Below are 27,274 nucleotides of genomic sequence, written 5' to 3' on the forward strand. Positions count from 1 at the left end.
CACCTAGGTACAGTTCAAAATTACTATTACCGTAGCTAGATCAATTGCACAAAGTAAGAAAGCCATTGTACGGGAGAAGGATGTTAAGAGTTCAGGTTTATGATACTCACAGAATATTGAATGTCAGCACACTCTAGGGACACACACATTTTGTTAAGCAAAACATGAAGCATGTTTCACCAGAGAATGAATCTTAATGTCCACAAAGAAAGTCAATCTGATTTTTTCTTAGAAAGCCACTGCTTCTTGATTCCGCCACCCTAAGCAGAGGCTCTAGTTTAATCCTTCTGTCCTTAATGAAGAACTCCTCTTAGTTCTTACTGCAATTTCCTTCTCAAAGCTTGGATTTTATTGCTTCTTTTTATCTAGTATAGATTTTAAATCATGCAAATTGTTGAGTGCACGAAACATTTGTTGTTTTATTGGAAGAATGAAAATGTATACTTAATGAAGCTTGTGTCTTAAGCACTTTAAAATTTCTATGCAAGATTCCATTTGAAATGCAAGTTGACTTTGCCTTTTTTAATCCCATTACAATTTCTCCAAATTTGTTTTCTGATTCCCACTGGTCACCCCACTTTTTCTGTTACAGATTTATAACTTTGGTTGTAGAACAATGCTTGAGATATCCTTGAAAAAACCTATTAAGGCCACTTGCTCTTTCATCAGCCACTGTAGTTAGCTGATGAGGGAAATAAAAGGCACTGCCTCTTCCAGGGACTGAGTGCGCTTCCAAATACAGAGCTCTCAGCTTCTGTAAGTATAAGAAGTAATTGTTTTTTCTTACACCAGCAAAGCATTCCAGTTGCGCTCAGTGCTTTGTAAGCAAACACTTAAAAAACAACACAGGAAAACCTCCAAAGCAAAGACAGGTAGAATTAATCTGGGCTCAGCCAGCCATGTTGGTGCCTTTTACAGCCAATGAAGAGCAATTGGTACCTCCAGGAAGCTAGTTCATGTCACCTATTTTAGATGTCTTAAGGTGGAAGGAATTGCTCTACAAGATACCAACCTCTTGTCACAGATGAGAGTGAAAGCATGAATTTAGGTGCCATAAATTTAGCTACAATGAACTTAAGAACAAGGAGAGACACATAATGAAATGACAGCAGTTACCACATGCCAGCTGAGCCAGGGTAATTTTCCCAGTAAGAATTGCTAGCCCATGACAAATACAAGGCAGTATGATTTAGCGTGAAGCTTGTTCGCAGAGGGCTAGACTACGTTGCCTTACCTCAGATTTTGAGAGGCTATAAGCGTACACCAGTAGATACTGCAGTTTAGTTGATAGGTGGCAATTTATAAGATCACAGTGGCACACATCTGCAAGACTGAATCCCAGTCCTACTTTCAAAAGCAGGGTAGCCACTTTTAAATCACTTAGAAACCAAAGCACTATATTTCAGTGTTAAATGCTTAGTATATAATGTGTCACCTTGTCAGACAAAAAAAAAAAACATTCTGCTCTCCCACAAACCAAAACCACCTTATTGTCTGTTTCCTGTCTTGTCCAGTCTAAACCCCATGATCTTCCCCTGGAAAACCATTTCTCTTCCACGGGAAAACATCTTGTGATCACTTCTCATTCTCAGTAAGGCTTGAAGTTCTTACTCTTGAAATGGTCTAAACACAGTGAGGTACCTTCATCAAAAGACATACTGTACTATTAAAAAAGACAATGTGTTTATCTGAAAACATGCTCACTAACATCAAAAAAGAAAGAATTAGATATTAGCATACAATTAGTGTATTGCATTAACCATTCTGTGACATTACTTGGATATATCTAGCCATCACTTCAAGCTCAACGTAATTAAAATAGAACTCAGTGCTGATTCAAGGCTAATTGTTCTATTCCCTAGGTTCATCTCCTCTTGCCCTTCCTAAGTATGTGAACACCATCTGCAGTTTTTCAGCATTTAAGCATTTCCCCAGTTTTCCAAGTATTGTTTAATAATAACATTAACGATTCAGGTAGCTCCTCAGTGTAAGCTATCTGGGTTAGTTGACACGAAACAAGTAATTTTAGCAAATCCCCTCATGCTACTTTTCTACAGATGGTAAACTGTTCATTCCAGCAATATCACATGGGATAGCACTAAACATCCTTGTTTCAATTATAAAGAGAAATGATTGAATGCTCCTACCATTTACTTTAAACATAGGTTTAATGTGCAACCTAGGCTTTTTCTTGTTTTGAGTATTGGAAGTACATACTGATTAGTTTCACCGGCTAATATGACTTCACCAAGTCTTCTGTTTCATTCCCTACCAATCACCTGTATGCTGTAATTACTAACCTATGCATACCACCATTTTCTCTCTGAGTTTCCTATCCTTACATATCTCTCTTCAATGCTTTACTTCTTGTTCTACAACTTTTCACCAGCATTAGCTTCTTACTCAAAATAACCCTTTCTGGTGCTTCTGGAATTGCGGCTTTTTGGGTACTCAGACTGGTGCAGGATCATCCTTTCTACAAACTCATCAAACAAGGCATCAGGACAAATACCCCCTAGACTGAAGTAATGTGTAAGAAACAGAATACTTAAGTGACCTTAGTAACTGAGCCAGAACTGGAAGTTGAATAAAATTAAAACCCAAACCAATCAGTAGCTAAGATACTCAAAATTTCATCAATTTGTAAGTAAAACATAAGTCCAGGAAATACGAAGAGTGTCTACAGAAGGGCCAGGGAAGAACATAACTACTCACGAAGGAGAGCAGTGGAAATACACAGCGAGTGGCTGATGGAGAAACGGCACAAAGTACTTTTGAAGTTTAGCAGAGGTAACTCTTGCAGAGGCTTTTTTAAGAAGCAAGAGTGTTAACCCACTTGCCACTGCTTCACCCAGCTAACAGAATTGCCCAGTATGGCTCTGCCACTTGAAGGGTTAGGGTTAAGAAGGGAAATAGCTGCACTATGACATGTGTGAATTTCCTGGAGCTTTCCCTCACTCTCCTAGGCACAAACAAGGAGGAGTTCAGATTAAGCCTGACTGTTGTTCTTTCCACATTTTGGTCTCCAGGTAGGCATTTATTGGCATGTCCTCAGCATCATGAACACTAAAGTGATCACGGCTATGTTTTTAAATAATACTTGAAAAGAACAAACCATTTTGTGATTTAAATTACTATTGTTACTCTTACTGATTGGCTGTTTGGAAACCATTTATTTCAAGGCAAACTTATATGGGCAACAACTCATTGTGGCAATTCATGTTGAGAAAACCAGCAATAACACAGAGAGAATAACAATTTCACTGGATTCCTCCTCCAAGCTGTAATATTTATTTGTCACTACAGGTTTTTTATTTCCCAAATGTTGTACCTATGGACAGAGATGTAAAATATCCAACCAGATCTTGATTACAAATTTGCAGGAATATTGAAAAAGGGAAAATCATTATTGCCTATACAGGGAAAAGAAAAATTACGTTTTTGTACTCAACCACCAATCCTGCTTCAGGTACCAGAAATATATAAGTATATGGAGGCTGAAGAGAATGAGTTACCAAAATGGGGACAAAGTAAATATGGCTAGATCTTTAAGATCTTTTGACTAGATCTTAGTTGAATGGCTAATCCAAAGCTGACAAGTGTCTGTAGAATGCATACAACAAAAAGCAGAGGGAAATTTACCAGGTTAAAAGGAAGTATCAGACGGGGGGGGAAAAACCCCACAACAACATTAAGGAAGAGAAATGAAATAGAAAGACAAATCTTCTTATGATAAGAATGCATTAGCATTAGTCTCATCTAGCCTCCCAGGGGACATGGCCTCAGCTCCATAGGCTGGCTCATTAAAAACTAGAAAACAACCTTGCATTGCAGAGGGACAGACTAGGTGAGCTAATAGGTCTTTTCTCTCTTCCAGCTTCCATGACTCCAAGATCATCTCATTTACATAATGACTATTCCTATGCCCTTCTGTAAATACGGATGACCAAAGATTATTTTTCCACTTTTTAAAATAAGGAAGTAAAACACTAGAGGCTTTTGGTTGAAAGCTCCCCAATTATTTCTGTTATAACCCCAATGGTTCCCAAGTGTCATATACAAATATTAAGACTAATGAGTGTAGATCCTTTATGTTATTTTGTTGGTTATGCTATGGGTTTTCATAAGTAAGCTAAACTTTATTCTTGAACAGTCCAGGTGAAATCGACATTATTGGACAAATAGCATTCTATACAAAAATCAAAACATAGCTAAATGATGTTTCTGTTGGCCAACCCTAACCCCAAATGGTTAAATTATCACCAATTTACAACTGTCTTTTAAAACATATTTATATTTACAGGTTGTGCTTTATCATATTCTAGTTTCTACAGTTGTCTTTGAGTTGCTCCAAAAAAGCAGGTATTTAATTGAATGCAGAAAATGAAGTAATTTGCAATGAGGTGTCTAGAATAACTGATCCGAAATATTCCCTTGAGAAGGATGGTGTGTTTTATTTGTTTGCTTGTAGTTTTCTATGTACTGTACTTTAAAAAGGAGCATCCATCAGCACAGACAATGGCTTGCACTGGCTACTGGATCCTGGCTCTAGTGGAAGGTGTCAGAAGCAAAGGGAGCTGGTGCTCTTTCTGACCACAACTGAACACACTGATCTGGGAGAAACTTTGCAAACCCAGACACAGGAAGGCAGAGAGAAAGACATGGCATTCTGTTAACCGACAGTAAGTGCAGGGAACAGGGCACTCCCTGGAAGAGCTAGTGGAAGACATTCAGCCAGCCTCAAAGAAGCTTTCCACAAGGGCACCAGGGATCACACAGATTTTGTAGCTACCGAGGTCACTAGCAGTTGATGGAGTGAGAACATGTGTAAACAGACCTGTTCAACAACTCATCAGGCAGGGAAATATGTATATATTAATTTGTAAATCTCATTTTTTTTCTATTTCATCCTCTCCAGCACATCCAATTTCCCTTATTTCAACAAATAATCAGCCTAGTTTGTGTTTAAAAAAAAATAAAATCTTGTATTATAGTTTAAAAAACTTCCTTAGTACACTGGGTATGCTCTAGGTTATGCATTTAAGGAAAAGAGAGCAGAGCGAGCCACCTCAAGGTTGCAGATGACAACCTGGAAAAGATTTCAAAAACATTTAAGTGTGAATGGGTTTAGTGGATAAGGTTAGTGCTCATAACACCATTACTCCAATTTCGGCACCGACAAACCCCATATTATAATTCACACCATAATTTTGTATTACAGTACTTGACAAAACAAAAAGAACCAACCAAACCTGCAAAACAAACCTCAGCAGGTTGTAGTTATATTTCCAAATGACTGTTGTTTCCAAAACCAGCTATTCAGGCTATTTCTGAAGGATCAAGATCATTACCAACTGTGTTTTGAGCTAGCTGGATGCAACTAAGTGAGGAAATAAAGCTCTCCTACTTGCCCTTACACCACCTGCTTACTGTCCTCCCTCCTTTGTCTGGCAAGAGCATGAAAGCACGAGAACTGTGCTGTCCACTGTTCTACTCATTTTAGTCAGAGCTACCAAAGAAAAGAGACTTGTATCCTAAAACTGAAGAGACAATTACTTCTATTAGTGAGCTCCTTATTTGTATCAAGATGGCATAAGAAAAGTCATTGTTGAAACTTAATGTTCTTTATCAGGACAATAAAATATATTTCTTAAACATTAAGAAATGTTAGTGCATAGAGAAGCTGTTACCTTGGTGCAGATTATCTTCATACTATGCAGTCTGTCAAGTGATTCCTGAGGATTACCTAGGTACTGAGGAAGTTCGGCATGTAAAATTCGCATGGAGAAAGGAACCATGGAACCTAGAAACATAATTAATTTTATTAAATGTGTTTGCTATAATGGTTAATTTGTGATTTGCCTACATTACACAAGGTATTTTGCACTAGTGTATATAACACAAAGTTCATTTAATCTCCGTATCTTTTTATTTTCCTAATGAAAGACGTGGAAGATAAGAAAAGCAGCAAACTTTTCCTCAGCTATTATGTGACGTATTGTAAAATGTTTTCAGCAGGTAGACACACATGTAACCACAATCAAGAAGGCAAGGAAAAAGTGCACCTAATTCAAATTTTCAAAACTAAGTTGCGCACAGAAGTACAATGTTTCATTAAAGATTTTTATAAACTAATGAAAACACAAAGGATTAAACCAATGGAAGTTTACTCTGGTTGCATCTACAACATCACTCCTACCTTTTATAATTCTGCACATTTTACAAGCAATGCAGAAGAAATAAAATTAAATTACTGGCCTTAAAAGCATGCTTGCAAAGAAGTTATATAATCAGGGCATGCAAAACCATGTAACCCTTTTCCATATAAAGCTGATACGAAGGGCGCCTATACCACAGAAAGAAAAAAAAAAACCAAAACAGAAATCAACATAAGTCAAAAGAAATAAAACATAAAAACAGTACAGTGAAGGACAAAAATAATAATACTATAACAGATATATTAAATATGACAATATATCAAGTCCTCTGGGAACTTAAAAATGTATTACAAAATATTTCATTTCTTTTTCCTACAAGTATCAAAGGTTTGTGTAAAGATCTGAGTCCATTATGCTGTGCAGAGACCATTCCATTGCTCTAACGACGACTTTTAGGCTGAGTTTTACTCCATTAATGTTAGCTCTTCCACAAAGAGTTACGAATTACTCCATACTGTGAGACTGACTCTTCATAAAGATGATGTATTTTTTGTATCTTCTGGTTTATTGAAAACATCAAAGAGTACGGAAAGAATTTGAAGCAGTATTTGGGGAGAAAAAAAATTCTTCCTTTTCATGTTAGTTTACTTCTACCTTTAGTACAGTATCTACCAAAGAACAAATCCTCTAAGTTTACGAGCATCCAGACTGACTTCAAGGGCAGCTTCAGGAGTTTTAGGGAACCTCAGTGTGTGCAACACCCTGCTTTCATCTTGATAGAAAGGCAACACTACTGAACATAAACTAAATGCTACTATCAAAACCAAATCAAGAGGTAGGGAAATGGGGAAATAGGCCTTGCTACAGTCCCAATATTTCAATATATTTGCTTACTTCAGACGTATTCTAAGGGGATTTCCCTCTCAAGTCACCTCTTAGAATCAGAATGGTTAGAGTTGGAAGGGACCTTAAAGATCATATAGTTTCAATCCCCCCTGCCATTGGCAGGGACACCTTTGACTAGACCAGGTTACTCAAAACCCCATTCAACCTGGCCTCTTGCCTCATTTTTTTCTCAAAAATAGGACTCAGAAGCTTTTTAGAAAGATTTCTGCATCTGTTTTTAAGAGGCTTGCACATCAAAGACATAAATGCTATACACACTGAGTCACTGCTTCTAGACATTTTTTAAAGGTTGACAAAATTTTAATCACAGAACTCACTAATTAAGACCTACAAAGTAAGCCATTTATATCTACATAAATTCTCTTTTGCCACTGCAAACTGTTCCCCATGGCTTATGTGACTGCTGTGTTCCTGTAACAGATGTACAGAAGAGTTTCATGCATCATCATATATGGAACAGTGATTAAGAAAACAAAACTGCCTTTGAAAATCTAATAAGGGAAGTATAAAAGGTTACTCGACCAGTAACAAAAGATGTGAAATGTTTTATGTATGTATCTTGACACATGCTAGGTATGTACCTAGTAGAGCACAAGTGAAGGTGCACAGTCAGATCATGGGGGGTGAACAACAACGAAAAGGAAGGTGTAAATAATCTAAGAGTAATTCCATGTCACACCACCACAAAAACATTGCTTTGTAGACACATTGCGAACTTGCCCCTGGTTCCATCTCTACGACCCCCCTGGTGCCCAAGTTCTAACTCCACCTTCCATTGGTAATCTTGCAAAAAAAATTAAGCAGTGCCTAAAATCAGGTAGTTTGGTACTGTTCTTTTGAAGAATGTAGCCTTAATTTACTGCTAACACATGAACCATGTACCTACTGCTGCACTCAACAGGATTTCTAAGGCAAAGGTGAAAAAAGGGAAAAGTTTTGTTCATAAGCAAAGCTTTGGAAAATCTGAAATATAGAATAAAAGTAATCTAAAGTTTTAGCAGCATTTTTGGTTAATGACTGTGTTCTAATATTTTCAACTCTGAACAATCTTGTATCATTACATTCTCTTGTAAAATGCAGCAAAAGGTCAACTCAATAAATACTCATACAGAGAATCTGAATTGGTAACAGAACAGCTCAGTGTACAGACAGACGGGTATTTAATGGAGTGCAGATGAAATGTCTTACATTATCAATTTTAATTAAATTGTTTTGTAAAACACTTTCGGGGATTGCATATTTTGCAAAGTATTGATCTTACATATTGCTGAATGAAGCCACACTATTATGATCCATTTGAGGGGAAGGAATAACCCATTACCAATCTACATTGTCAGAAGTGGTATCAGAGGATGTCAGAATGATGAATGCAACTCCAGGCTAACTGAGGCTCCATAAGAATCTGATTTATTTGCTATCACAACTAAGACCTTAGTTGTAAGGCATTCAGAACTGTATTACTTCAAAAGGTACTTTATTAATGTAGAATTTCTCAACCACTTAGTATTTCCTTCATTCCATGTGACCAAAATGCATTCCACTGTGATCCTGAGTAAGTACAAAGTGTGATGACAGATCTCTCACACAAAAACAGAAGAAAGCTGGCCCATGGTGTAAGGGCAGTCAGCGTAGTGACTTTTCAAACCAGAATTTATATCACTATTTCACACAGGAGGACCTAAAACTCTAGCACCTGTTTCTTCTCTTTCATTTTGAAACTCATGATATAACTAGTATCCTGCAAGAAATTTTACTGTTAAGCATCCAGAATATCCATCCATTAAGTTTTTGTTACTTGCTGCTTATTAAACAGGCTGCTACCCTTATTTAAAATCTCAGAAACACCAACTATTTCTGCCTTCTTCCTTAGTTTCCATGTAATCCTCCTGAATAGCAGAAGTTTTTTGTTAAGAAAGCACGAAATGGTACACATGCTCTCACACAAGCATGGTAACTGAAGAAAATGGAAAAGAAACGAGCTTTTACCACTGGTAAGGCTGTCTTACCACTCCATGTAAACAGTATTTTGTAACAAGTCAAATCAGATGAGCAAATTGCTTATAAGAAACCTGCAGCACTTATCCAAGCCTCTCATCCAAACATATTCCTTAAATACTGTTTTTAAAAAAAAGAAAGAAACTTTGTGATTTAGTGTGAGGTGTCCCTGCTCATGGCAGGGGCGTTGGAACTAGATGATCTTAAGGTCCTTTCCAATCCTAACTATTCTATGATTCTGTAAGTACATTTTCCCAGAAGTAAACTTTTTAGTTAAGCATTATGAGGTATGGATAACACATCTAATTCAGTTCCTACATTAATAAACTGATTTTCTGGTGCTACTTAAAGTGCCAATACAATTTACGTAACACTTCTCAGGAAGAAATACATGGCAGTAACAGAAAACACATTTAAAGATACCTGTTCACCAAAATATCAACCGCTGGTTAACAGTTGTGTAAAAATTAACATCCTCCCCCCAACCCAACCCCAAGTTCTCTATTACTGCATTGTCTCCAGCATCCAAAATCCAAATCTGTAATTTTCTCAATCTAAGAAAAGGGAACAATGATCTCTGAATTTGTCTGAAACAGAATTCATCAAGAAAAAGCCTGAGACAAGCAAAAGCAAGTTACCAAAAATCTTTTCACAGTGTGGATGCTTATGAAACTCCATTCTCGGAGGAGTCAGCAAGGTGACCTGGGTGTGTACCATGGTGGAAGAGAACACCGTGAGCAAAATGGGTTTGAAATGTGGCCCTGCAGAGAGCTTCATGAGGTGAACGGGAGATGAAAAAGGCAAAGGCAAACTATAATATGACTCTTGTGAATCTTCAAAGCTACATCAGCTCACAGATAAAAAGCTAAGAAGATAAAAATAAGGGAATTACAGAAAGTGCTTGGAACAGTTAACTCTGAGCTCACAAAGAATTTTGCTCTGAACCACAGGACATGATTTGTTGTTCTGTGACGTCACAGTATCACCTTGTATCAGAGGCACGTCACTCAGCATTTTTCGGCCAAAAGAACAGTGCAGAGGAGCCCATCCCTGTTGCTAAAAAATATGACACAAAAAGAAATTGCACACAAATGTACAGAAGCACAGCTTCCGCTGTGACTTGCAAGACAGAAGTTTAGCCTTCTGATAAGCATTCCTTAGTGTTTTCACATGAAGATGGTGACAAATGAAAAGAGTTGAGACCTAAAAAAAGGTGTGTCTGAGATTTTAGAAAACGCTGTAATTTTCATTTTACATTGTCTAGGTTAAGAAGAAAACAATTGGGAAGAGGTAAATGACATCTGTTGATGACTCCAGTAAATCAATAATAATAGTATTATGAAGTTCTGAAGGGCAGGTTGTAGAATTCACAGTACACAATTTCACTAAGAAGCAGATTAACAGCATGAATAAAAAAACCCTCAACTATACTTGCCTCAATAAACACAAGTTACACTGGGGGTTGGATGTGAACAACAAACTCCCCAAATCCAAGAAAATAAGGCTGACTACATGAACACTAAGCTGTAACAGAGATATATGTGCTGCTGCTTAGACTGAGAATGACATTATACTGTCTGAAAGGTTTCACCTACTTGCGTACTATTAGGCCACATATTTAAGACACACAGTGTAACACACATTTCTTTGTAACAGGTTCCTACACAAGCAGGCACATAAATTCCTGTGATATACCACTAGAGATAAATTAATTTTATACCAACACTGGATTTTGGCATGTGCTCTCCTTGGCAAAACTGTTTGGAATCAAACCTATGTCCTCCATTATATTTCACTCAGTACTGAATTTAACAAGGCAACATGTCAAGGAAATGTTTTAAACAAGCAGCATATCCTGTAATTAAAATGTTTACTTAAAAGCACAGGAGAATGGATTTTGCTCTCTACTTCATACTTAGATTTCTAAAGATGCTATGCCCTCTGACACGGCAAACCCACGTCAACTAAGCTTAGATGATTTCAACAAAAGGCAATACCCTACAATTACTGTTCTGTATTGAAATATTAAGTTAAATAAGTCTTATGCTAGCTTGATATTTTACAGTTGACCTCTGTTGCTCCTCTTTAGGGGTTTCTTAATAATGATATTTATAAAAAAAAAAAAAAAAAATGGTTTAATTTTAAGACAATTCTTTTCTTAGCTATCACTTCTAAATACAGTGGAGAATTTTTTCCAAAGAATATGATTTTTGATTGTCACTTTGGCATTAATTAATCTTATTCATATATATATTATCAGCATATAAAAGACAAAACTAAAAAGTGAAAAAGGTTTGCTGAAAGCAAAAAGGATACTCCAAAAGCATGGGAACAGATGGAATAGATAGTAAGATCAGGTAGGATTTTCTAAGACCACAGATTTCAGTTTCTATATCTTTATGAACAGCTGCACATTTTCATAACTGTCACAACATAAACATCACCTCATGTCAATCAAATTTAAACTGCAGCCCTCATCTGCAGCCCTTTTAGAGCAGAAGGAAAAGAATTCCAATGGCCAGCCATTTTATCTTTGCATTTTCTTGTTGCAAAATCAGTAATGAGAAATGCTTTCTGATCTGCCTTCTAAAGCTTATTCAACAAATCCTAAATACCAAAAAGCAGCAGCAGGGCAAATTATTATTTACTGAAAATATAAAGTGGGGTCTTATAACAGTAAAAAAAACCAAGACAGAGAAACAAACCCTTCCTTCACTGGGTAAAAGAAAAATATAGAAAATTCCGTTTCAGAAAGATACTCTGCTCTATACATGCATATACACACAGGGACGTATATCCTCGCATGTACATGCACATACACACTCTTCCATCCTTCTGCAAAAGTGCACTTGTACAATTTATAAGGAGATTTTTAAAAGTGATGATTCAGTAGTAGGTTTGATTCCGAATTTTGTTGTCAATTAAAAGTACACTTAAAAAAATTCAGATTCGACAGACTAGTTTCCATGCTTTTGTTTATTACTTTCATTCCAGAGAGACTGAAGAAGAGGTAGGAGCCTGAATGTTTGTAATCATTGAAAGAAAAGGTTTTGAAAATTTTATCTAAAATTGCATGTTTCTATATACTTCCCAATTTAATTGCATGTGACCTAAGAACACAGATCCTGTGAATCAAGATCTGGTTTTGAAAGGTTTCAAAATTTCAGTAAACTGGAGTTACTTGCACTGAAGCAAGGAAAACTTAAGAGAAAGAACACAGAAAAACCCTGCAACAACTGCCATACCACAAAGGCATCACCGCAAATCTTACCTACTGGTAACCGTAGTTAGGTAGAATTTAGAAGCGAGCTACTTGCTTACTTTTAAGAAATACTACATAAGGCTGGTACTGCCTACGGCAGACTACGTACCCTTGGGAAAGAAGGCACAATTAATTATTTTAGCAGAACCCTATCCCCTTAAAATTATACATACATTTCTTAGTCTATATGAGTTAGGAAAAAATTGTATTTGCAAGTCTGACAACCCTGCGTAGCAAACTGGAACCACAACACTTGACTGATATGTATTCAAGTTGTATTAGCTGATTTCATAGGTATAAGGTAGCTCTGAAGCAACAGAATAGATAGCAGATTTAAAGAGACAACAGAGGTACAGAGTACTGTAAATAATAATTGGCAAAGCAGTTCCTCTAGAGGCTTTAATATCCTTTTTACTGTCCACATAAGCTTGAATGAAGAACTCTTCCAAGTAACTGTCAAGACTGAAGCAGTCTCACATGGGGGTGTAAGTTCAGGCACAGCAGTATTTGTGGTAACATATGAGAAAACCAGTACCACATATTATAGAACCATAGAATGATTTGGGTTGGAAAGGACCTTGAAGACCATCCATTTTCAACCCTGTGCCATGGGCAGGGACACCTCTCACTAGACCAGGTTGCTCAAAGCTCCATCCAATCTGGCCTTGAACACTTCCAAGGATAGGGCATTCATAACTTCTCTGGGCAACCTGTTCCAGTGCCTCATCACCCTCAAACAATGATTAGAATATAACAACGACTGAAGTCTTTGTTTTTTTTTCTTCTGTTTTCCTGCAAAATTTATTAACAGAAAGGAGCTTTCTATATGCTCCAATTTCTTTAGTCTATGCACGTCTTCTCTCCATTTTTACCTTGATTATTCCCTTTTGCCTCCCCCCCCACAACTATTTTTCTTTTTTCCCCACACTACCTCCAATCCTGCCACAGTTCTCCCACTAACCAAAAGTTGATGAGGATGAAAAAAACCAAAGGACATCTCATTTATAGCATCATCCAAAACCATGCTGAGATAAAAGGAAAGGAAGGTTCAGCAAGGCTGCCTCCTACTAGCATAGACAAATAGAAGAAAAGAAGGGAATGGCCAAACATCACTATAGAAGCACCACTATGTTTACTGTGAAAACATATAGGAGATAATTTCCCCAACCCATGCCTGTCCTCTTTATGGCATAGGTTGATATTCATAAGCAGAACCAAGCTTCAGTGAGCAGGTAGACCCTGGAGCTGCACCCAGTCCTCTGCACTACACGCAGTCCAGATGTGCCTTCTGTGGGTATTTGAAAAAAATTCTGGATGACTGCTTTCACAGTAAGCACAGCGTCTCTGTGTCAGCAGACATATGAGAAGTTTCCTACTACATCTTTTTTATATGAGTTTATTCAATGTGACAATAGTAATTTATTACATTTCACCTTAGACATCAGCACTGAAAACCTGTTCACAACATGAGTTTCAATGACAGTTCCAGACCACATAGGACAGGATTCCTTAAGGGGGATATGAATTTCAAAACTGAATATATGAAATAAATTAAGAACACCGCCCGAGTAAATAAGGACACATAAAAAATAAAATCTCATACATGCAACTATTTTTTGTACTAATTTTTCCATGTATTTCTGCTAAAACTTCCGAATACAATGGATATTAATAAAATCATAAAAGTAATACAGACCTGGTGAAATATGCTAAAACAATAATTGTGGTGTCTAGACTTGCACTACTGTGAGAGAAGTAGATGAGTTTTATATATTATATATATATTTTTTTTTTAACTGTCACTATCCAACTGAAAGTGTCAGCCTATTACACTACTGTGTTGCATCCCTGTGGCCACAATAGAGCCACACTTTAAAAAACCCAACACTTGTGCTACTTGATGAGAAGGTGTACAGTGTGAAATCAGTTTCTAGAGAACATACAACTAAATATTTAACAATACGTTCCTCATTTAGGCACTTGCCTCCAGACAACAGAAGACTGATTTCATGGTAGAAAAATACAATGACACCATATCACCATGAGGAGAATGAAAAGGGAAAAGGAAAAAAAAAAAAAACCCACTCCACTCCTATACATATAAACCTCTGGTCAGGGGAATAAAAGTCCTATTTTCTCTTGTATACAGTTTTGTTTTGGGTTTTTTTCCCCTTCATAATTAAAAATAAATTATTCTCAATTACTGTAGCTTTAGAATACTGATTTTGGTAGCATTAACTTTTCTATAACTTATTGGTCTATTAACCAGAAACAAGACCAAATTATCTCATAAAAGAATGAAATAGCATTTTAATGTTCCATTTTAATTGTCGGCTCTCACTCTTTCAGAAACACATCAGCATTACCAACAGAAAGGATACCTCAGGTTAGCCAATCTATCACATGAGAGAGTTTATGAAGTATCATGAGGAACACAGAAACAAACAATATGACTAGAAGTATAAAGACACAATCTTAAAAAAAAAAGGAAAAAATAAAATCCTGATATCCATTAGTCATGAGAATGATGACAAAAATCCAAACTTATATACCTCAAAGTACAACAGAGATGTGCAGGAAGCAATTTCGTGGCCTAAGTATAGACCTACCAGAAGACAAAAAAATTGTACATAAATATCAGACTTCGCTCGCAGATGAATTTAGGAAAAAAAAAAAAGTGTAACTGAATAATTTAAAGATTTCACTAGAAAATAAGAATTGTATGCTCTGTGCCCCATATCAAACAGGAATGATCCAAGAGGAACTTAACTAATTTCACAGGCTGATAGAAGGATGGCAGCAGATTCCACCCCCCAGACAGTGCACACTACAGGCAATGGAGATGACTGAAGAAAGAGACCATTGAAATCAGGAAAGGAAGACTTCAGAAAGGTTAGATCTTACAGCCATGGAGATGACAACACTAGTGGGACCCTTGCACAGCATGGCTGCAAACGCCATACAAAATCTTAGGACGAAACATTAGTAGCGTTGCTGGAAGGGAAACAGCCTTGGGAGAGCTTCAAACTAAAATTAAGATGACTGCATTGGCCATGTTAAGATAAATTAATGGAAAAGCCATCTTCCACTCCTCATACTTCTGCTTGGAATTTGAGTTCTTTGAGGTATATTTTTCAAAGATTAATGGATGAGGGACTATCCTTACTGCTTGCTCAGGTACATATGCTTTCCTTACTTCAAGCACAGAAAACTCAGAAAACTTTCTAATTCATTACATTTCTTATTATGAGTATTTTTAATACAAAGAAATTATGCAAAATATTAGATGTTTTACAATTAATGTGTACATTATTTATATCTACACTCTCATTTATTAAATTGATTTTTAAGTGCTTACTCCATTTATATACCATGAATCAAAATTAAAGTGTTGAAACAAAACTGTTCTTTTTATGCTTGTTACACCACAAAATGATATGTAAAATTACCAAACAGCAGTGGATTGTACATTCATACTCATACAACCAAAATACATGAATGATTTATATCTATTTTATTATTTAAATTAGCTGGTTAAGGATGCATGTATACTAAATTCCTTTATCCATAATCCAGCACTGCATAATTTAATGCTAGCCAGAAGAGAATTGCTTGTTCTTTCCTACATCCCTGCAAACAGCTCGCTCTCTCCTTGAAACTACATAAGGTTTGATAGCTCTTCCTACATCTTCATCACATTGTATTTATATAACTACAACCAGCAGGTCAGCTCCATTCAACCTTGATCGTATTTTCCTTACAGATGATCAGATTATGATTCCAGTTGGTATGTTCAACAGTTAAAAATGAACTGAGGCATATAATGATGAAATAGAGTATTTTCCTTATGCTTACCTTTTTACCATAGATACCTTCATAATTTGTATGAAACAGCTGCACTGGTCAAGTGGTTGCTACAAAGACAGTTTGGATCCAAAGCTGTCACAGGACGGGTGCCTGCAACGCCTGGCTAGACTGCCCAGAACCGTTGTTACCTGTATGCTCTGTGGCACGAGGACTGAAATGCCTCAAACACTGACATGGCCTGTGAGCATTTTTTTTCTTAAGCACAGTAACTTGTTTATAATACTGAAAAAGATGTGGAAATATGCATATGGCCTGGGGAAATATGCATATGGCCTGGGGAAGACTACTTCTCACAAGCAGCACAGCTGCCAGAAGATAACCAGATCCAAAGAGCTGCCCAATCCGATGACCAAAACCTCTCTTGCTCTTAAAAATATCACAGTTCCTTCTCAGTGGGTTGAATACATTCAGGACAAAACAGGAAATTTTTGCCTGTGATTGCCTGGAAGTTGGTAAGTAAAGTCAGAAGGACTTGTTCTAAGCAGTTCATAATAGCCTTTTTGGCTACAACTGATCTTCTGCATCACTAAACAGATGAAAGAGACTTCTGCAAAAGATCCTGATCATTCTTGACACCAACTTCCTTTCCTCAGCAACCTCAAAAATCTCAGTATCTTTCTAGGTTACTCCTCTGAGACTTCCAGCATCTTATGTAACAGACTGTATTTTTTCAGAGAGCAGCACTGCCTATTACAACTGTTACAATTTTACTATACATTGTGGTTCAAATATGAAAGCCAAAGAACAGTACAATCACTCAATGATGTACTTGCATCAGAGAGTATTTTATTTCTAAATAACAGACTTAGAAAAAATAAATTGTTAAAATAGCCTTAACAGGCATGAAATTGCTCTTAGAAAGAGCAACTTTTCAAATCCAGACTCCTGGAGGACTAGAATACCCTGGATAGTGAAACTGTGGTTAACCTATAGGCTATTTGGAGCAGTGGGAAGTAGTGCATTTGTAACTCAAGACAAACTGCTTATAAAGAACTGTGGCTGGTGGTATCTTTTTTTCCTCTTCAGCAATGGGATATATAGTAAATTACTGTTTTGTATTTAGTGTCAATTACTAAGCAAGTAATGTGACATTTAACCAGTAATTTTTATTAAGGAAAATTATTAAATTAGCTCTACTTTTTTAAAAAATCCTACAATCCAGGAAACAAGAAAATAACACCTGCATTAGCACGTGTGCATGGACACATAAATGCTAAAAATAGCATAGTGATAGTACCTGGACGAATATAAGAGGAAAAGCTTATATATTCTGTTTCCACAAACTCTCTCATCACCTTCTACAACATGCTTCTGGCTAAAATGAACTATTAACGTTTGGCTTTTTTTTTTTTTTTTTTTTAATCACAATACCCTAGAAATAAACTAGTTTATTATATTTACTTGTTAAAAACATTCCTTTTTCAAATCAATGCTGTATCAGCATCATGAAATACATTGCCTACCTATACTGTGACGGAATAATTTTACCCCGTATTGTTACTCCTTATCACTACCTTCATAACACAAACAACACTTTAACACAGTAATCAATCATTTTCTTCTGAGGAACCAAAGCTCACAAATGCTTTAGAATTAAAGAAATCTTAACCCATTATTTTATAACGACTGGCAGAATAAAAAGCAAAATTCAAGTATCTTACCTTTTCGTCCAGGGTATACATGAGGGTAATACTCATAATAAAGATCAGGCTGGTCTAAATTTCCAAATGGTTCAAATTCCATTTCTGCATTTTGGAATAGATTCAGTTTTACCAGCAGTGCTAGTCTCACAAACCACAGCTAAAAATTAATACATATGAAAAGAAGGAAAAGACAAGTTCTGTTATTAGCTTCAATAACAAGCTAACCAAATACAATTTCAACTTTCTAATTTTTTCTGATAAAATTGAGTAAAGAGTGTCTGTGTCATTAACTGATAAAAATCAGGAGCATATTTACACGCTTTCATTGAATGCTTTTCATAAGATTATTAAAACAAAACACAGAGGACTGATACTTTAATTGTTTGTAAAGGTATTGAGATTTTGAAGTTTAAAAACTGGCTTACTTCAAAATTAGAACATCTAAGTTGAGTTAGCATGCACGAATTATCAAACTAGTTTTTAATAATTTTTGCAATTTTATGCAATTCTTAAAATCTGTTATGATTTTGGTGGAATTCCATGAACTTTATAGTTACTAGGGCCAGAACCATGCACTGTCATCAGGTCACATTTTGTTCAGTAAAATGCTTGCAATGTTGCACAAACCTTTATTGATTATTTTTTTATCATCATAAAACATACTTCTAACATTTGAAATATTACTACAATGTTCACAGTCTAGATAGTGTCGATGAACTTTAGTACAATGAATCTTCCAAAATAGCAAAGCATATTTCTCTTTACTAGTGTGACTACCTTTAAAAAGTGTCTACCTTTTTAAGTGAAGACCTACTTTACATAAGCAAATAGAAAAAGTGACTTATTAAAATACTTCAATAAACTCAGGTTTTGGGTAAAAATTACAAAAAGAAGTTTGATCATATTAAAAAAAATGTTAACTTGGATATTGTTGGAAAAAAATGACAAGGGTGTATCTTTAAATGTACCTGTAAAGAATCTGTTGTATGGTTAGTAGGCAGTCCACTTTTTTTATAGCCTTGACCATGGGCAGTTAGAAGCCTCCCACACAAGTCAACTGCTGCCCTCCAGTTTTTACTGCTCTGGGAAGAAGAAAAGTGTAAGTAGCAAAATCATAAAGTCCCTGAAATGCACAACTGCTTATTTTGCCCAAAGCAACTACATGTTCCCATCAGTAATAATGACAAGGTCAGGAGAGCTGGCCGGTGAGAAGCAGAATGTCATTTGTCAAAGTTGCACATCTAATTAGGCAGAAAGGGAAATCGAGCATTAATATTATCAGATCACTAAAACAAAAGGATATGCACAATACCATATGGAATTCCAAACTTAAAGCTACATCATGTTTGCTAATATACTTGAGTATACTATAATATTCAAAATTTTGTTTTCTTCTCAAAAGGACAATAAAAATTGCTGGCCATATTTCAATAATCACATCCAAATTCCTCTACTGTTATAAAGTATTTAACGCCTATTCCTGCCTCACTGACTTCAGTATTTCAGATTATAATCCCTAATATGGTTTATTTAATGAAAATAGACTTTGCTAACATTGCCCAGAATACAGAATTCCTATTAATTAAGATCAAAGAACAAGAAACAATATAACAGTGCAACCAATAAATTCAGAACGATAGCAATTGTTTCACATATAAAATGCAAATATCTGAATTTCCATTTCATGGAAAATTTCAAATATTCTTTAACACATTTTTTAATTCATTAAAAAAAAACCAACATTCCTCGTTAAAGAAGTCAAACTACCTTGTCATATTGTCATTCTACTAATGTTTCTGCCTTGAATATGCTAATGCAGCCACATATATAGCTAACACTACCAGAAACTTAAAACACAGACTGATGTTTCTCAGGTTTTAAGACATCATAGAATCATAGAATAGTTAGGGTTGTTTTCTATCTCACAGAAGAGTTTTTCAAGAGACGTGTATGCAGCAGGTCATTATAAAACAAATTTATCTTGTTCTTGAAAGTAGTATTTTTTCATATAGTTTCTTAAATACATTTAAAAAATCATAAATGTTATGATAAAAGAAAACTGTCATGTTGTCTGGCAAAATGTAAAGGAATATGCCCGCAAAGTTCAGGTACTCATCTTGAACTGGTATTTTATTAAATTCTCTCCAGTGTTAAGAATTTAGAAAACTTGTCAATACAGCAAACAAATACACATAAAAAAACAGTGGTAACAGCTGAAGTTTTCATACTCTTTAGCCCCCATTTTGAGATCACAATACACCGCCTACCTCATCTCCCTCCCCTGCATTGTCAAATCCCAGATAAAAATTTAACATCCACCTGGAAATGTAGAAGTGAGCTATCAGCAAGTCCACGAAGCAGCATAGCAGCTTCTGAGATGTCTATGCTCTTATGGAAGAGCAGGAATTGATAATGCGTTTATAGCATCCTTCAACATACAGCTGCATCAACTTAGAAAAGCAGAAAGACACTGGCATGGTTTATGTGAAATTTATTCCTCTTCTGCAATGACAAATTAATTTCTTATTATCCTTACTACAGAAGCATACATGGACTCTAAAACCAACTCTTCTTCCCAAGTGAGAGTTATGATCCAGAAATAATAATGGAACATTTGTGACAAACTTAGGCGCTACGATTTTTAGAATTCCATTTCAGGCATGGACAGAAAATATTTTTCCTTTATAGAACAAGACTGGCAGGAGAAGCAAGTCTGATAATCATCATAAAAACAGTCTTTGCTGGAAAATGAAACATAATATTCATCATTATTTCAAAATTAGAGATGCCTGCTGGTCATGGAGCATAATTCTCTGTGGAAACTTAATAGAAGGCTGCTGGCAGTATAACTTAATTTGAAATTAGCAGGACACATTACTGTCTCTGGCAAATTGTACCAGACTTACAGTTGCCAGTCCACCAGAAATCTTTACCCAGTTATTTCAAACACTCCACAAAACCTTGCAGGTTAGTCACGTTCACAGTTACTGCGGTCTACAGCTGCACAGCCTCAACAACCCAGGCCCCTTGTTCCCGAAAGTAATAGGGACGAATTTTGTTTGTAAGTCATAAGTAGAGGTTCAAAGTAAATATGGACACTACAGCTTCAGATATAGCATCCAAAATACCGAAGAATATTCTCAAAGAATCAAATAATTATTCTGTGATGATCAGGGCATGGTCATCCAGCTGCAATTGTGTGAAACATTAATTTTCTCCTAAGGAAAATAGTCTCAAGGAAATATTACTGCCAAATAGCTCACTAATACCATATCAGCCTGACAGAAGAGAACTTCTCTCCACACGACATTCACAAGTTTGGGGTCTTTTTCCACAGAAAGTATAAAGCTGTTCTTTTAATGAAGTCACCAGCTTGTGTTACTTCTGTGCTTTTTACACATTACGAGCCCAGACAACTACCTTGTGAAGGGATTTATTTGTTTTTTTAGTCCATATAACCTAACTACAAATTATAAAACCAAAACCCAAAGAAAAAAACCCAAATGTTTCAGGACACACACCAAAGCTAGGACAAGCAGATTAGCTGCTCAATACACGTGTTGCGATATCCTTGCAGAACTTCTCTGTTTTTCACAAAATCAGAAGAGGTCCCAAGGGAGCTTTACATACAGATGGGGAAACTGCATAGTAAACCAGGTTTCAAGTAAAAAGGATTTCTATTTTCCTTTAGGAACGACAGAACCAGCCCAATATATTTTTAGCTTTTCACTGAACTTCTTAAACTGAGATTTGACTACAATGACTCTAGGTTTAAATCAAAAATGTAGTCAGTATTTCCAGGATTTTGTCAGACTATTATCCCGTAGAAGCAGGAACTAAAAGTTTAATGTAGCTTGAGGTGATAAGACTTGTGTGATACAGAGCACAAAGCCCCTCCTCTCCTCTTTCCAGTGACAGTTTACCTTGCACACAAATCTGACATGCCTTTTTTGAAACAACTATAGTATATTTACTATCTTATTGCTTCTTTTGATTTGACTTCCAACCTGATCAAATACTGTATCTGCAGCTTTAAGAGACAAAAATTACAGTGTAAGGTGATCAACTCTCAACTCCTCATTCTATTGGTGGACTTACATTCCACCATTTTCAAAAGAAGAACCTGAATAAGGCTACTGTGATCTCCTTTTATTAAAAGCAATAAAAGAAAACAGCCTAAGATCATCTGAAATGGAGTCGACAATTAGTTACAAATTCTGTTAAGTTCACATTTAAAGATCTGGCAATGCTTCTAGTCCATTTGGTCAAAGTAAGTAACTGAAATATTCAATACATCCCAATGCCTTCAAATAAGCTTATTTTCTACAAAGAGAGATGAATGGGAGGAATGGGATGTAGCTGAAAAGAATTCTAGTGACTAAAAATAGCAACTAAACTAACAGAACTTCTATTAGTCCAACTACAAGAAGAGCCCTGAAGATGTATTGTTTAGATTCAGAAATGAAGAAAAGTTTCAACTGAGTAAAATGACCCAATACAAGCCAAACCGTAGCTGGCTGCAAAAACACTTTTTACATTTCTTCCTTTTCTAATAAAGTGTTATAAGAACTTAAATTATCAGAGTTTGCAATATATCTGAAAGACTCTGTTATTGTTCTATTGTGAAGATACTCACTTATTTGGCCTGAAAAAAAATATTACCGAATAGCTGAACACCACTGTCTCACATACATAACTGTTCCTTGGAAGCCTCCTCATGCTCCAGTTCTGCTTGGTTTGTTTTTTTTAGAATCATAAAATTGGATCTTAGATATGTGACTGCAGAAACTTTCATATTTATCTTTTGTGTACAATACTGGATGTTGTTTTCCCAAATGAAAGCAGCAAAACTGAGGTGATGCACAACCATAGCTAACACCCAGGTAGAATTCTTCTAGCAAGCAGAGTCATGCAGACTGGATGTCTACAGAAAACATGTTTAATGACAAGGGAACTCACCTGATACATGAAGACAATTTGTAACTTTATTCAGTCTCTCAGGAAAACAATTTTGACTCGGAGGTAAGCTGCTGAAATTTTACCCAATAAACCAACGCTTTTTAGCATAGAAATGCAACCTCTCCCACAAGCCCCCAGTTACTGTTTGTGCTACATGTGTCTCCCATCTCCCCTCAGACTGGCTGCAAAAATGTTGAAAATTACTCTCTGTTTTAGAAATAAAGCCCCCCTCCCCAATGTTTAAGAATAATTTTGTAACACTAAAGTGAATATATATGCCGTACCACTGCATCCAAGTTTGTTGTATTTGAAAATATATGTAACAGCACAGCATTAATCATGTGCAAAAGTAACAGTATATGATTTTTTTTTTTTAAATAGACTTAAAGGGAGTCATTAACTCTACATGTAACACCATTAAAGTGATTAAAATGTCCTCCTCCACTAGCTATGACATTTTTCTCCCCTGTAAATTACATTGGTAGAGCACTTCCACATCAGTTAAGAAAATGTAGTTAGTAACCCTTTCCTGGTCTAGCAGCTTGATGAAATGATTGCGTACTTAGGGCAAACACTGTGTATTTATAGTGGCAAGATCCAGTAGTCTTTTTTTAGGTATGGTACTATTAAAGACATAATTTTCCCATGGCTGCAAACACCTTATGACTCAAAATATCAGAAATGTCTCTAGTGAGAAATACTGTGCTATTTGTTCAAATTAAAAACCATTAATCTAAAATATGGAATAATTGGAACCAACATAATTGCAGCTCGCACCTTGTATGTGTAATTTTTATTTGCTGCTGTAAAACAAAGCAATGCTGTGAAGACAAGTTCTTGCTTACATTTATTTGCTCTAGAGGTAGATGCATGTTCCTATACCAGACTAATAAAACTGTTCAGAAACTGACAACTCAGATTTTCTGTTTTCAGTTGGGGAAAAAAAAAAAAAAAAAAAAAAAAAAAAAGCACTTAGCTTCCACAGATGTGTAACTCTATTTACAAGTTATCATCTCTAAGATAAGCACATAGATTTATAGAATTACTTTGCTGGACCACTCCAGCACTCCCATATCATTTCAAAGCCTCAAAGTTGTAAAACTAGTTCTACTGCACAATCTCTGCACCATTACCCTACCAGTACAGCATTTACAACTAACTGTTACCCATTCCACAGCAGAAACTTAAAATGTGAAAACACAGGTGTTCAATAAACCATCTATCTATCTTTGGGTTACTGCTACAAATCTCACTCAAATCAACTAGCCCAAATTCATGCTGAACAAACAATTTTGTTAGCAGAGTTTAACACTGAATTCGGCTCCTAGTGAACAACTATTTGTCTTAGAAATGATGCTGCTGTTGGTTGTCTCATCAGAAAAGGTGCACATTTGGAAGTTCAGCTTACTACCTTCCTGATACCATTTGGTTTTTGACAACTAATTGTGATTAAGGAAACTTTTGCAGACTGTTTGCGCTACAATCCCCCAAGTAGGACTTCTGTCTCCAACACTCTTTGCTTAAAGCACCACCTTCATCTTATCTACTGTCAGTTAAACCAAAACATGCACAGAATCGTTTTTTAACTTGTACAAGTAAATGTTTTTTACTGGAACTTTCATAAGGAAGAAGAGAAGTTACTACTCAAGGATGTACACTGGAATAAACTTAAGATATTATTTTGCAACCCTGGTGAACTAGTATCTGCGGTTTTAGTTTTAATCTAGGAAGTACTGTCAATATATGTTATTGACAATATTGATCCTTATATATCATCATCACTAAACAGGGATCAGATGACTTATAATATCAGAATAACAGAAAAGGTAAACCACAGTCATTAACAGGGAAAGTCATGTAACTTACGACAGAATGTATTGAGTTCTGGACAGTAATACTACAAAAGATGTTAGCTTCCACTGGAATTGATTCTGAGAAGAGCTCTTAGGATGATTATGAAGACATCCATGATAAGATGACTAGAGAAGAGTTATTTTTGCCTTTAAAAAGAAAATCTGAAAAGTGGAAATGTCTCTGCTGTCTACCCACACAAAGTAGCAGTAAGAGGAAGCAAATACTAAGAAAAGAAAATTACTTAAAAAGCAACATGAGATCAAAACACTTAAACCGTTGTAAACAACTTTATCTTTGATTAGAAAAAAGCTTTTGAGAGAGAACTGATTAGAATTTCTTTGATTAACCACCAAAGGAATGAACTTCTGGAATAGCCTTTGAAAGTAGTAGCAATGTAACTGTATTTGTTAAAACAGCCAAATAAACTGACTGATGCTATCACACAATAGAACAGAGAAGCTCCAGAGTTGCAGCTGAAGACCTGTGGCATGAAGATTTGGGATACTGATGAGCGACTGAGCATACTTTTCCTATCCACATTTGTGGATAGAATTTGTTGGGGTTTTTTATGTTTCAGCTGCCACTGGTGTCTTCCTACAGCGTATGATAGTTCTTGAGACTTTCAGATGGGATCTCAGATTTACACATCTAATTTAGATGTGATTGGTAACTGTACTGATTAGATCTCCTTTGCCTGAGTAGTTCAGACATCACCTCACAGGTAAACACCTAAATAATAGGTATCAATCTGAAGCTGAAGTCTATACTAATTCTATGCATTTCTCTTCTGTACCGTGGACCTATTTGAAACAGACTCTTAAGTTGCTGTCCATCACTGCAAGGGATTGAATTAGGTGACTGAAATTCTCTCATTAATACTCATGTCCATGTGTAGCGCACATGGATAACAAACAGCTAAGGAAAAAAAAAATCTTAACTTAATGGAAATTGCATAGTAGTATTTCTAACTTTCACCAGTTTTTATCAGTTTTTATTTTACCAGATGTTAATATTGCCTATAAGTGGTCCTTTGCATGAAAAGACACATTCACTGAACATATTTGGTCAGGAATTCACTCACAAAGAAAGTAAAATCAGTGGCTGCTAGCACAGCATTTACTATATGTCATTCTGGCCTACTGTGTATGTAAAAAGCATACATCTTTTTAATTAATATCATCTAGCATGGGATTTTAACGTTTCTAAGTCTGAAACACCTTTTAAGACTGTTGCCGATCAGAAATAAGTTTTCCACATTAAGGATTTCAGAAAAAAACCAGCAATGTCTGCAAGGGAAAAAATACTCCAAAACTTATTCTAATAATAAAAAGAAATAGTTCCGCAAAACCCCTGAGATATATTGCATACTCAAGAACAACCAGCAGCTAATGACTAGAAGCCTTGAAAACTGACAAACATCCTGACATCCAGCTGAGTGGCTGCAATTTTATAAAAAATCCAAACCCCTTCTAACAAGACAAATTAAAAAAAAAAATAAATTCTGCTACAGGTAGCAAAAAAAAAAATAATAAATCTGACAGCTGCAGATTGTCTTCTATCTTTGCTTTGATTCTAGAAGTCTTAACATTGCTCCTTTGGAGCTTAAGAGCACACTCAAAGCTAAGACAGCATCAGTTGTAGCATTGTATTTAAGATGATCTGTAGTGTAGAAGAACATTTGGCATGGACACAGGTACAAGGCTGAACAGAAAAACATTTTGCATACATCAAAACTCCTCTTCTGGAAGAGGGAAACGAAGTGCAGCAAAAGGCTTTTCCTACTTTGACACTGTAGGAGACAAGATTTCTCTCTTGTCAAGATTTTTATCCCCTCCAAACTCTCAAAGTAAGCAAAACACTGAGATGAACAGAAAGATATCTATCTTCACAATGGAGATCACAAGCTGTTCTTTCAGGTCTGTCTTCTAAAATTACCTCTGAATTTCTTTAACAGTGCTTAGGGACCACCTAGAGTTTTTCTAACACGACAAAAAAAGTCTCTTTTGGAGCTTGTTATGTAACACAGATTAAAAAGATGTTAAATACAAAATACAGACTGTCAGCCATTTTTTCCAAAACAAAATGAGCCTAAAATATTGAGACATTTCAACAGGGTAAGTAAGGCTCAGTCATGTAATAGGTGCTTCAAACAGGAACACAATGGTTGAAATAACTGGACAAGGTTCATAAGGCTGCTACATGCAATGATTTCCGGGTCTGAGATATTTACATTAAGGACAGGATTTTATCTCAGAGAAAATTAAGTTTTCATATTTAGTTTAGTTTTCCTGTACTAAAGTGAAAAACTAAAGCTGCTGAAATTATCACATCAGCTTTACTTATCATTTACAATGACTGGTATGTCTTATCTTTTGTAAAACACTAAGGTGAAAACATACAGATAAATAAAAAAGTGATCAAGGTCTGTTTTGCAACCATTTACATTACATAAAAATTAACAGCTGATAAAATTCACAGTAACTCAAAATTACTTTTTCCTCTAATTTTTGCATATTAAGGAAAAAATATTTACTATGGCATTTAAACCCAAATATTTAAATCCCAGTGTCATTTCCACTAAAAACTGCTGTACTTTGGCTAGTACTTTTGCAGGCTCATGAACAGACTGA

The 27,274-nt window shown here is 35.8% G+C and overlaps 1 protein-coding gene across 1 annotated transcript in view; it reads right to left on the reverse strand.

Annotated features, from left to right (window-relative positions):
- Positions 1–27,274, reverse strand: part of TRAPPC12 (trafficking protein particle complex 12) — a 44,415-nt gene that overhangs the window by 11,526 nt on the left and 5,615 nt on the right. Inside the window, exons 3-5 of the mRNA XM_010015390.1 lie at positions 18,800–18,913; positions 17,850–17,988; positions 5,691–5,803 (exon numbers count right to left, since the gene is read on the reverse strand). Coding sequence (XP_010013692.1) covers positions 5,691–5,803; positions 17,850–17,988; positions 18,800–18,913 — 366 coding nt within the window. The remainder of the gene's footprint in view (positions 1–5,690; positions 5,804–17,849; positions 17,989–18,799; positions 18,914–27,274) is intronic.

This window comes from Nestor notabilis, unplaced genomic scaffold (assembly GCF_000696875.1).
Source record: "Nestor notabilis isolate BGI_N333 unplaced genomic scaffold, ASM69687v1 scaffold3205, whole genome shotgun sequence".
Taxonomy (NCBI): Eukaryota; Metazoa; Chordata; class Aves; order Psittaciformes; family Psittacidae; genus Nestor; species Nestor notabilis.